This window comes from Acanthisitta chloris, unplaced genomic scaffold (genome assembly GCF_000695815.1).
Source record: "Acanthisitta chloris isolate BGI_N310 unplaced genomic scaffold, ASM69581v1 scaffold40316, whole genome shotgun sequence".
NCBI lineage: Eukaryota > Metazoa > Chordata > Aves > Passeriformes > Acanthisittidae > Acanthisitta > Acanthisitta chloris.
Window position 1 is genome coordinate 52,795 of NW_008680546.1, and position 12,586 is coordinate 65,380.

The window sequence follows — 12,586 nt, forward strand, 5'->3', positions numbered from 1 at the left end:
CTGTTCTTGGGTTTTCCTTTTTGCTTTTTATTTCTCCCTTTTTGTATGACTTCTGAATCTCGGTGCAAGCTTATTTTTGGGGTTTTTTTTTTACCCTCATTTTTTTTTAAAGTTGTCCTGTTTGACATCCACTTCCTTTACTTTGTTTCACACTGAGACCTTGCATTCCTTCATTATGTAAGATCTTCTCAGGAAAAGCTCAAATGAACAAAAGAATTTTTTGCTTTTTATTTCTCCCTTTTTGTATGACTTCTGAATCTCGGTGCAAGCTTATTTTTGGGGTTTTTTTTTTACCCTCATTTTTTTTTAAAGTTGTCCTGTTTGACATCCACTTCCTTTACTTTGTTTCACACTGAGACCTTGCATTCCTTCATTATGTAAGATCTTCTCAGGAAAAGCTCAAATGAACAAAAGAATTTGCCCTTTCTCATATATTTTGTTCGCCAAAACAAAAGAGAAGCCATTTCCTACATGGCTGGAAATTGTTCAGACCAGGGTGGTTTAAAACAAAGATGTTTCATTATAAAATCCAGAGGGTGTTTAAAGAAGTTCTGAGGGAAACAGCAGTTCTTTCATGCCTTGGATGCTTTGAAATCGATCCCAAGTGGACGAGCCTTGGCGATTGCTTGCTGTCAAACAGCACAGTCCAGGTTTTGCCTTACAGAATAAACAATGTGGTTCAGGCAGACAGGAAGAGATTCATCTACTTGGTGTGAAAGAAAAGCTAATGATGACTTAGGTTGCAGGAGCTGCAGTTGGAGGTGATCAGGAAAGTTTTCTAGGTTATTCCACCTACTCATGGTCAGCCCGAGGTGAGCAGTTATTTCACCTCTCTGTATCTGTTTCCTCATTTGTATAATGAGGATAACGATGCAGCATATCAGGGAACCTGTGAGGCTTAATTTATGGTGAGTGATTCTTGGGGCTTAACGGAATGTGGGCATGGAAAACCCAGCTCAGATGAAGAACCTTTCAGGAAACTCTAAACATTTGAAAGTAAAAACACAGCTTTGATTATTCATTCACCACAGCCATAATCTGTGAGTGTTGGTCAGGAGTTCCTGTTGCCTTTCACCTTTGTTTAATATCTTTCTACTAAGAAAGCATCTTTATTGTTAAAGCTCTTGAGATCTGAGCTGGAGAAGTCTGTACAAACTGAGCTGTGCATTGACAATCACAGCTCAAAATATAAGTTTCAGTAAGTTTTATTTGTTGCATGTGCTTCCTGCCTGTTCCCTTCTGTTCTTCTCTTGTCTCTCTCATGAAAAGCTAATTTTGTTACCTTTGAAGAACCAACCTGTTTCTCCTTTTCTCTGCAGGCCAGTGAAGCAGAGGAGAATGGAGGAGACAACTTCATGCACTCCATGGACCCTCAGCTGGAGAGACAAGTGGAAACGATCAGGAACCTGGTGGATTCCTACATGGCAATTGTCAACAAGACCATCAGAGACCTCATGCCGAAGACAATCATGCACCTCATGATAAACAATGTACTTATCAATGGGCAGTGGAGGTGGGGACAGACAGGGAAGGGCAAAATAGGGAGGGAGAGAAGGAATGGAGAAGAAGTGAAGGCAGCTTGGAAAGAGGAAGAGGTGGGGACAGAACGGTGTGTTTAGGGGGGAAATGGTAGAAACTGATTCCCTCTTTGTGCTGGTTTACAGACCAAGGACTTTATCCATTCGGAGCTGCTGGCAAACCTGTACTCGTGTGGGGACCAGAACACGCTGATGGAGGAGTCGGCGGAGCAGGCTCAGCGGCGCGACGAGATGCTGCGCATGTACCACGCCCTGAAAGAGGCTCTGAACATCATCGGGGACATCAACACCAGCACCATCAGCACCCCCATGCCCCCACCGGTGGACGACTCTTGGCTGCAGGTGCAGAGCGTACCGTCTGGACGCAGGTACCAGAGGCTCAGGGGGAGAGCCCCACAGACCTGCCTGACGCCTCTTCAGTGCCTAGCTGGGGCCTCCTACTGAGACAGGGAGTCCTCCTCTTCCGCTCTTCTCCCTGTGGATGAAGAGTCCTGGGTATTTCTCTTGGGAGGCTCCTAGGACTATGTAGGGCTGCTACATCTTTAGAGATGTTGGGATGATCTAAACTATTAGAAGTTGGGGTTGAAGTTGCTTTGAAGGCAACCTGGAGCCCCTGAAAGCCAAAGGGCTGCGTGCAGAGTGAAGCCGAAGGGGGAACAGTGAAGATAGCATCCGGTGGCAGAGGGATCCCAGGCCTGTTGTTGCAGTTGAATGTCTTTGTTTTTTGCAGGTCTCCCACGTCCAGCCCCACGCCGCAGAGGAGAGCTCCTGCCGTGCCGCCAGCCAGACCTGGGTCTCGCGGTCCAGCTCCTGGGCCACCTCCTGCTGGTGGGTCCGCACTGGGTGGTGCCCCCCCTGTGCCCTCCAGGCCAGGGGCCTCTCCTGATCCCTTTGGGCCCCCACCTCAGGTTCCTTCTCGGCCTAATCGTGCTCCTCCTGGTGTTCCCAGGTAAGTCCTGGAGCACTGCTCCACACAGGTGGGATATGTTCTGGTGTTGGGTACGAGCCTTGGCAGCACTTGGCCTGCCAGGGCCATAGGAGGAGAATGGAGTGCATGGTGTGGGTACAGCCTTTGGCTATTTGAATTGGGTCCAGAGCATCGTTGTCCACTGAGATTTCATGGCGCAGATGAGGCAGTGCCAAGGCAGCTCTCAGGACAGAGGGGCAGCTGCTTCTCTGTACAGACCTACAAAGAATGGGGGAGAGGACCTTGTACCCAAGGGCTTTACAGGAGTCATACCTACACCTGTGGTTACAACATAGATCACAGGAATGCAGTGACATTCCCCTCTGTGTAGAGCTCCCCAAAGTCTGAAGTTGCCCCTTTTCTCCTGGCCCAGAGTTCTTCAAGGTGAGCTGGAAGACCTTCATCAAAGCTGTTAAGTAGTTTTCTGGCTAGGAGAGCATCACAATATCACTGTCAGGGGAATGAATTCTTAGGCATTTTTGTTGCTTCTGTGATCAACTCGAACATTTTCCAGTCTAGAGGGTTCAAATCACACAGCTTTGCTTTCCCATTAGGAAACTCATTTCCTTTCCTGTTCAGTCACTTCAGACACACTTCAACATAGTAATAAGGGATTATCCCCTGTGCAGCTGAGCATGTGTTCCTGAACAGGACTTAGGAAACAGTCTGGAACCAGGAATGCTTTTATGTTGGGTACTTAGTCTGCCGTGGGAAGGGAATTGCAGTGTAAAGAACAAACATAAGCAAAAACTCCCCAATGACATGCCAGAGGGAACACTTCCCTTGTGGAAAACACCTCTCCAGTGGGTGCTGGTGGCACAGGTCTGAAACTTTGCCATTTTCTATGGGAACACCCAGCCTGTCAGTGATGGTGCATGGCAGAGGCAGTTTGGTCTTCCTCCTGCAATAGTGCCCCAGCTCATACTTGGTGCTGCCTGTTTGGAGGGAAGTGTTCTCTGCCAGGCCCAGAGGTGGATGAGTCCAAAGAGGTGTATAGACCAGTTTCTGACTCTGGTGTGTGCAAATGGTTTTACTTTCTTGGTGCCTCTGCCCCAGTCCTTCCTATGCACCTTGATGCAGCTCCCACAGTATCTTGTCTGCACGTACCTCAGTGTTGCCCCAGAGACTGTGGTCCTGCTGGTGGCACCTGTGGATGTCAGCATGCTACTATTGTGTATTTTGGCTCGTGCTTCTTGTGACCCTGCTTTTCCATATACAGTTACTTTGTGGTTTTGTTTTCTGTATATTTATGCTTCTTTTTGTCTCCATCTTTCTCCTTCCACTCAGTTTCATTTCTTCACTCATGAAAAATATTCTATATACCTGACCATTGTGATAGGATTCCCCAAATGGCTGAAATGAATTGGCCTTTTTTTTTTTTTTTTGGAGAAATCTGTCATAGCCTGTCTTAAAGGCTTTTCTGCCTTTTGCATGAGGTAGAAGGGTTTAGGGGAAGGTAGGGAACAGCACTGGAGCAGAGCAGGAAAGTGTTTCATGCTTAAGTGAGCAACCCCTTGCTTTAGAAGGAGAGATGGTAGGTTGGATTGCATGCTACTGACTGCCCTGATCTGGAGTTGAGAATGTAATTCCAGAAGCTGTGAAGTGTGATGCTCATTCTCTGATCCCCCTCTCTGATTCTTCCAGTTGTTCATAGACTCCTCCGGATCCTGATACCAGCTTGTCATTTGAGTTCACTGATGAATGGAGAATTTCCAATGACAAGGGACTCTTTCTCTTCCTCTCCTGTATATAGAATAAGAATGTTCCCTGCTAGCACTTGGACTCGGGTCCTTCTGCCATGGGTGAACGAATGCCATCTCCATTGTTGCTTTTTTAATGCCCATCTTTCCCTTGCTAACCAGCTTTGTGGTGTGTGTGAGAGAGGTACTGTGCACAAGAGCTTGGTTCAAGTGAGCTTTGCTGTAGAAGTTGGTGTTGTGAACTGAAGTGTGTGGTTGGATGTACTTTGTGTGCTTGCTGATGCCTGTGTAGAAGTTTGGCAGTTTTTGTGCCTCCGGGTTGTGTGAGCATCTGAGTTTATGAATGGTGAACTTACAGAAGGGTCATTCTACCTCTTTCTCATAAACATAAATATACACAGATTTTCACATGTAAACACCACATGGTCCATTTTTTTGCACAGAAAGGTTTTCCTGCATATAATTAAGGACCCTTAGAACAAGATTTGCCTTCCTGCCTCTGTACTTAGCAGAGTCTGCTGTGGAAACCATTATTGCCAGATACATCTTTCATGAGCTGAAAGGTACAAACTATTCAAGGTCCTGTCTGTGTGCAGAGATCTGCATGCAGCCTGTGTGCCTGTTGGAGCTGTGCAGGAGGATTTGACCTGGGAGAGAAGTCTGTGAAGATATTCCTCCAGGTACTTAGGTTCCTTAGTTTAAAATAGCTTGATAAAAACTGTAGGTGAAAGAGCTTAGGCAAGTTTAAGCTTGAAGGAGAAATGAGAAAGTTCAAGTGAGTGTGACTTAACCATTGGAGAGATGTGTTGAAGATATTAGTGGCTCCTCCACTCTTTGTTACATCTAAGGATGAGGATGTGAGGGATAAGCATCACTGTGAGCATAACTTCACACAGCTTTATGACCTGGATTGTTCAGGAGGTTGGAGTAGCTGATCTCATGATTTGTGACCTTCAAAATATAAACCTCTAGCTGCTTCGTGCCTTTTTGGGTAGTGCTCAGGACTGCATGTTATCTCCCTCTTTCCTGAGCTGTTTGTTTCAACTCTAGCATTTAATATTGATCAGAAGACAGGAGAATCCCCAGGGAGAGACCAGCCCAGCAACCTGTGCCCAGCTGGTGGGTGCTGAGACCTGGGTATGAGACTGGTATGAACATCAGCCTGGATGTGTGAGGGACTCAGTGGGTGAGTGAGCAGCAGCCAGGTGTGTGGACAGAGGCTTTTGACACAGCCCTATGCACAGCTGGGGCTGGATGTGTGCAGAGATGAGGCTGTGAGTGTGTGTGTGTGTGTCTGTGCAAGGGCATGTGTCTCTGTTCCACCTTCCTGACAGTCTGTGTGGCCTCTGCCTTGAACTGTCTGAACTGCCATGTTGATTTCGTGTTGTCTTTCAGAATCACTATCAGTGACCCCTGAGGACTGGCAGCCACGGTACGTTTTGCACTCTCCTGCGATGCATGAGTCATTGTGTCCCCATGCTCCATCACTGCTCTGCAGCTCACCTCTGCTGCCTAGTTCTTGTGTTAGTGACAGAGTCCCTTGTCCAATGAACCACCTCTGCCAGGATCTCATAAAGGGAGGAGTCTTGAACTGAAAAACTGATCAGAGACAGAGCAGCTGCTTGAGCTGCAGGAGCTGGGAAAACCTCAGGACCTGCTTTAAGGTCACTGCAGGACCCTTTCTCTGCTTCTACATAGAGGAGGTGGGATGGGGGAATGAGCTCTGGCAACAAGGTCTAAACTCTGTGTCTTTCATTTGGCTTATAGTCACACTGACTGGGAGCTCAGCTGAATAGACTCTGGTTTGATTTGGTCTGTCAGGTTCAAGAGAGAGGTTTGGGGAGCTGTTAGTTCAAACTCCTCTTCTTATATTCTAATGTCTGGCTGGAGAAGTGCTCCCATCCTCACTGTGTCCCTAGTGCTCGTGGAAGACAGGAGGAGTTTGGGTCATTAATATCAGGACTTCCATGTCTGAGTGCAGGGTAACTCTGACATTGAATGTTCCCTGTTACCCTTGTGTCCCATCAGCACAGTTAGAGGTGAACTCCCTTTGCTTGTTCTCCCTTGACCCTTTACCTTCTAGGTTACTCTTCTGCTTCCATTCTGCCTTCTCCTCTGCCTCCTGCCCCTGCAAGGGGAAGGGTTTAGTGACCTGTGTGCCCCCAAACACTCTGCCCTGAGCTCCTGCCTGTTTGCCTTTCCTCTCTCCCTGCATTTTGCAGCCCTGTAGTGGTTCAGTGATGTAGCAGTGTGGGACAGGCATGTGGATATGTGCAGTGTGCAACTCTTCCTCGTCCTGTTAATGCTGAGTGGGGTGTGAAGAGGGACATTAGCAAATCCTCCTGAGTCTTTTTCCTCCGGCCCTGATTGACAAAGGGGTACAGAGGGCAAAACAGGGCAGGTGTGGAGTGGTTTGGGCCCCTTCTCACTTTCTGTGTGGATGCTGTTTCCTGACAGAGGAGTGGAGCAGCAGCAGATTCTCTTGCTGCTTGTTGTGGCAGAGAACTGGGGGTAAGGAGCATGTGCTTAAATCCTAGCTTAATAGGAATAGCAGAAGTTCAAGCCCCTGTTCCAGGGCAGGGGGGCAGAGCTAACCCCCATCTTGCAGTAGATGGTGTCTGTTAGAGCTGCAGTTAGAGCTGAGAGGTGCCACATCACATCAAACCGACGCAGTGATGGTTCAGTGATTGACATCTTTGAGGACGTCATCCCTCAGCCCTCCTCACTGATGACACACTGCAGAGGTGTTGGAGCAATCAGCAGTTTCCTCCAATACTCTGCCTACTGCAGACATCCCTGACAGCCCTGGAAAAATGCATCCTGGTGAACAGCCTTGGGAAGGAGCCTTTGCTGTTGTGTGTGCCTTGTTCTGGGACTCGCTGTTACAGGGAGTTCTGTTCCTCTTCTGGCATAAAGAGCACCAAGGAAATAAAAATGAAAAGTCAAAACAACACCCAAAAAAACCCAAACAACCTAAAAAATGACACCCAAAACCTTTTGCAGCCCAAGGGAATCAATGTTATGTCTTACCACCTCTGTTACATCCTTATCAGCAGAGCTCCCGATTAGCCCAATGGTTTGTAGGTGGGATTAGCTCAGTGTTCTCCCTGGGTATGGCCTGAAAGATTCACTTCAAAGGAAGTGACAGTCACTGTAACCTGTCTCCTTGGGCTCCTGTCTGGCTCCTCATTACAGGAGACAGCCACAGGCTTCCCTGTGAGCAAAACCTTGTTCCTTGTCCTGACAGAGGAAAGTGACTTTTCAGTGACATGAAAAGACTTGGCTAGCAATGGAGTCAGACTGAAGCAGCATTTCAGGGGAAATGTTGCCTCAGAGACTTTGCCGTCCTTTTAGTGCTGGAAAAGTTTTCAGTTTTTTTTAACCTTACCAGGCAGATTCTGCAAGTGTCTCCAGAAAACCTCAGGAGAAACAAACCCTTTAAAAAGTGACAGCCATTCCCCTAAAATGCCCTGAGTGCTGAGAGAAATAAGTATCTGCAGAAATCAGTCATACCACCTCACAAAAAAGGAGCCCATCTACCTGCAGATTACTTGTGCTCCCTTCAGGCCTATTTATTCTGGTAGGGTCAAGTGGCCACTCTTGCCAGAACACATTACAGAGTCTGGTGACTTTAAGCATCTTTTTCATGTAAACCCACAGGGGCTGTTAGCACAACCTCTCCAAACTCCTGAAATGCAAACAGTCCTGCAGACTTCTCAAAAAATGCCTTCTAACACAGGTGATGGTGCAACAGCATCTTGCTAAAGGTTGAGCTGAGGTTTTGTAAGGTTTTAGTTCAAGTGCTGTTCCTTCTGGGCAGCAGTATTATTTCAGCATCCTTCCAAGGTGGTTGTCATTTCTGGGTTAGCTCAGTCCCATTTTTACTTGCTGTACAGGAGCAGTAACTTGATTGCTGTGCTATCACTGGGGTCTTGCAGTCCCCAGTGGAGTTTTCAGTCAAGGAAATAACATTTGGAAGCAGTTTACTGTCTGAAGCTTTTTAATGTATCATTTCCCAAGGCAAAGAACAAGTAGTTGGGATTGTTTTGAGATCTGGGGCTTAATAGGTCTAGAGCAATAAGTTCTGCTGAGGTTTAATAAACAGGGCTGGAGAGTTGCTCTGGTTCATTTGCCAAGATGAGAGACCTTGCCCCAATTTGTAGGAGTATAGCTCCTCTGGTACCAGTGTGATTACAGACTTGCAGGCAGTGCAAAGCAAAGCTTCTCTACTGGTGAAAACATCCTCCTCTGCCCCTCTTTTCTCCCTCCTCTCAGCCCCCGAGTCAGGGAGGGCCTTTGTTTCCAACAGTCGATTCTCTGCAATCTAAATTAAAGCTTGTCAATATGGAATTGTCCAGGTGTGACACCTGGTTCTGTAGGATCAGTGCAAGGGCTTCCCCTCTATTTGGTGTGCATATTGTTGGGTTTGCTCTTTGCATTTCAGGCAGTTTGGACCTTAAAACTACTCTGGCTTGGTATTGACCAATTCAGATATCTTAATGAAACACCATCAAGAAGCTGTTTAGGTTGCAGACACTGCAGGGAAAAAGACAGATTGGACTCAATGTCTTGCAGAACTCATTTTTATTTATAGGCTTCTTAAAACCTGTAGTCTGAGCCTGAAGTGATATTTCAGGTCAGGAGCTGAGAGACATGGCAGGGGTGTTGTCTTGTATTTCTTTGTTGCTGCCTTTTTTTTTCCCCCCAGTCCTTTCCAGGAAGGAGATTCTAGAACACTTAATCCATGCAGAGGGCAAATACTTAAGTTGCTGCCCATTTACCTAGCTAAATGGGACTTTAGCTGAACAGAATAGAGTAGCAGTGGCCAAAGTTGCTTTTATTGAAGTAGAAGCTGCATTTGCTGAGCACCAGAACTAGAAAACTGACAGCAGTGAGTGTGTCCCTGACAGCCAAGATCAGTCTCCTGTGTCAGAATAGGGAATCTCAGGCAGGGGAAGAAGGTGCTCCTCCACCCCAGCCCAGAACCTCTGCCAGCAGCGTGTCTCAGAGGGACCCATCCATGCTGTGTGACTGTCATGTGCTTGATACAGGAGCTCACTGTTGTCCATGCTTCTCCACTCTCACTCCAGAGCCACTCGCTGGCAATCAACCTCTGCACTTCCAAGTGTCAGAGGGAAAGCAAAACTGCCTGTCCAGGGATTGCTTCACTGGTGGTCTGTGCTGTGCAGAAGGGCCAGTGTGAGGCCTGGTAGAAACCTGTGAGTCTCCTCTTTGGAGCTGCACTCTGGGAGTTTGTGCCTCAAGTCGGATTCTCTTGCTGGCTCAGGCGAGGTGGAGAAACATGTGTGATTGTGACTGCGATTGCTGTGCTAACCACAGTGTGTGTTCTCTTGTTTTTGTTTCCTGCTTTTTCACAGCAGAAGGGGCCCTGCCTCACCTACTCGACCTACCATAATCCGACCGGCTGAACCGTCCCTCTTAGATTTATAACTTGAGGCTGTAGACAGCTGGCGACGAATGCCGTGCTGGCGGCTTCCCCATCCCACCCTCCCTTCCACAGCCACAGTCACTCCTGCTCTCATCCATCCCACACCTCTGCCTCCTGCCACCCCTTCCCGGTGTGTCGTTAAACACTAGCCTAGTGATCGAGCTCTTCGTCTTCGCTCGTGCGTCCTGTATTGCTTTGTGAGCGTAGAGTAGCCTTCATTCAGTGGCATGGATCCCTGAAGGACACAGGCTCCTTGGAGAGATCAGCCCCAGGGACATCCCTAAGTGGTGGCTGTCCGTCCAGTAATCCCATCTGCCTGGTCTAGCCTGGATAAGTGTCCTGCCTGCACCAGTTAGCTGTAGCACCCAGGACTGATCTGTAGCTATTTTCTGTTCTCGTAGTTAAGACAAAAAGTGTGACTTAGTAAAACAAAATACTGTCGAAACACGTGACACCGTTAGGAAACAGATTCAATGTCCTGTGTATAGTAGTTTGACTCTTCTAAGGTGCAAAATTTCATGTTGGGAACAGTGCAATCAACCTTTTAGCAGTGAGGCAGGGAGAGCGAGGGAGGGGGGATGGATGGACAGCCTGGTCCTGCTCGAGTGAAGTCTGAGGTAGCACACACAGCTCAGCGTGCAGGGAGCGCGCGGAGCCGCTCGCACTCCGCTCCAGGAGCTGGGGACATCCTGCTGGTGACACACTGGCTCCTGCCAGCAGTTGGCTCACATCATCCTTTTTGGCTGACTTTCCTGAACCCAGCAGGGTGAGGGGAATCGATACGCTGCTCCCCCCCCTTGCAAACGGACAGCCAAATGTTTCAGGGAGTTTGCTGTGTGGTGTTTGCGTTGAAGCTATTTCTGCTTTGAAATAAGCACATCTTTCAGTGTTTTTTGGGGTACTGTGGTGACTTCTTCCGTAGCCTTTTTCTTGCATGTGGATGGTACGTGTTTGGGGAAACTTGTAACCGTTGTTGATCACAACTCATCTTAAGGTTTGGTTTTTACTTTTCATGCTCTATGTACTCAAAACAAAAACACTCGAGAATTAAAAGAGTATATCAACCCTGTACATCTCAGATGTCATGTCTCTACCAGAGCTGAATGAGCCACCCTTGCTGCAGGCTCTTCTCCAGGCCTGAGCCACCTTGCAGTTCTCTCTCGTGCTATTGCTCTTAGTTTCTCTTGTGGATCCTCTATTGTTCTGATGCCAGTTCTTTTCTGTATTTTAACTACTGTTTTACTACTTCTCCCCCTTTCCCTTCCCTTTCCCTTCTCCTTTTTCTTTGTTTTCTTGTCTCCACGCTCCAGCCGGCCGGGTAAGGCCAGTCCCGCCCGCCCGGAGAGCCCAAAACCACCATTTGACATGTAGGCTCTGCTCCCTCTGAGACTCTTTGCCTGCCTCTTAGCTGTTCTGTCCTGGAATGGTCTGACTCCAATCTCACACATGGCTTGTTTTGTTTGTAATTTGTGACACACACATATCAGCTGTGATTGTAGTGAAACTGTTTTGGGGGTTTGTTTGGGGTTTTTTTCCTTTTTTTTTTTTTTTCTGGTTTATTTTTTTCTTTCTTCCCAGCTGCTTAAAGGAGTTAAACAAGTATATTGTAGTAATGAGAAACATATCTTTACTGTTATAAATATCTATAAATATATATATAAGATGAAAAAAAAAATCTATATATGTCCGGGTGTTTAAAGCCATTTGTGCTTCCATGTGAATTTTAGGAAATAAGTAGGAAAAGAATATCTATATACATATATATATATACACACACACACACACACATCCAAAAAAGTTAACCAAATCCCAATGTTGAGTTTTTGAGCTGATTGTTAAATTCTCTGCTGTGTGCAGTTGGGTTATTGTATTGCCCCAGACTTGTGGGTGAACTGTCTCAGTGCTGGTAGTAGCTGTGATGCAGTTTGTGATCTACCTGTCACTCTTGTTTATTGGATGAAATAAACTCTCATTTCTGTATAATGAAGGTCTCCATGACTAGAATAAAACCATCTCTCTTTCTCTTGCTCTTTCTCTGGGTGATTCCAAACCAATGGTTGATGATAACCTAATTTTTTCATCCCGTAGAGCTTAACAAGCTGTACCTGCAAGCAGGTGCTGTCACTGATAGGGAAGGTGGAACAGATCTGCATCAACAGTGGTGGCCAGGAGCTGCAGTAGAGTGAAACAGCTTGTCAGGTGCAGAAGGTAAATCCCTTTGCAGAGGAAAACACATGGAGGGGTGTCAGGGATGGGACACACAGGTGAGATTTGCACACAAATTGCTTCTTGGAAAGGGATTCTTGCCTGGAATGTCTGTAGAATCAACAAATGGGTGTTGGGTTTCTCTGTCAAGCAGTGTCCTTTGGGCCTGTAGCTGAAGTACAGCCTAACCATGCAGGGCCAGCTCCTCCTTGGAAGCTGTATTTAGGTTGAAGTGGGATTTCTCCCCTGGTATGAACTGTGTAAAGCTGTTCCCCTGTCTCTGTGCCAAAGCAGTGAGTGCTGTGGATCTCAGATTGTGGTTGCTGCTTCTCATGGTGACAGCCATATTTCTCTGCAATTCCTGATCTCAGCACTGTCATCCCAACCACTGCAACAGATTCCCTAAGCCCCTGTGTAATGAGGGTCCAGCACCACTTCTGCAGGGAGAGACTGGGAGCACTGGGGTTGGGGACTCAGTCACTGTGGTTCAGCCCTGAGTGCTCGTGGCTGCAGCTGGCTGTGGTACCTGTGCATCTCCCCAGAGAGACTTGAATAAGCTAAAACTCTCCCTGAAGGTTCTATTCATAGTAGACACTGGTGTGGGTTGAGTGAATAGACTCAGTCTCTAGTGATTCCTCCCTGAGTGTTCCAGATGTCTCTGTCTTGCATGTTTTTATGGGTTGTAACTTCAGCTTCTACACAACTGAGGCAATAACTATTGCTTTCC

At 47.2% G+C, this 12,586-nt stretch overlaps 1 protein-coding gene across 1 annotated transcript in view; it reads left to right on the forward strand.

Annotated features, from left to right (window-relative positions):
- DNM1 (dynamin 1) overlaps positions 1–11,637 on the forward strand; it is a gene marked incomplete at its 5' end in the record, with an annotated part of 42,517 nt that extends 30,880 nt beyond the window's left edge. The window contains 4 exon segments of the mRNA XM_009077732.1: positions 1,320–1,490; positions 1,665–1,906; positions 2,269–2,487; positions 10,965–11,637. Coding sequence (XP_009075980.1) covers positions 1,320–1,490; positions 1,665–1,906; positions 2,269–2,487; positions 10,965–11,025 — 693 coding nt within the window.
- Positions 11,638–12,586: the final 949 nt, after the last annotated feature.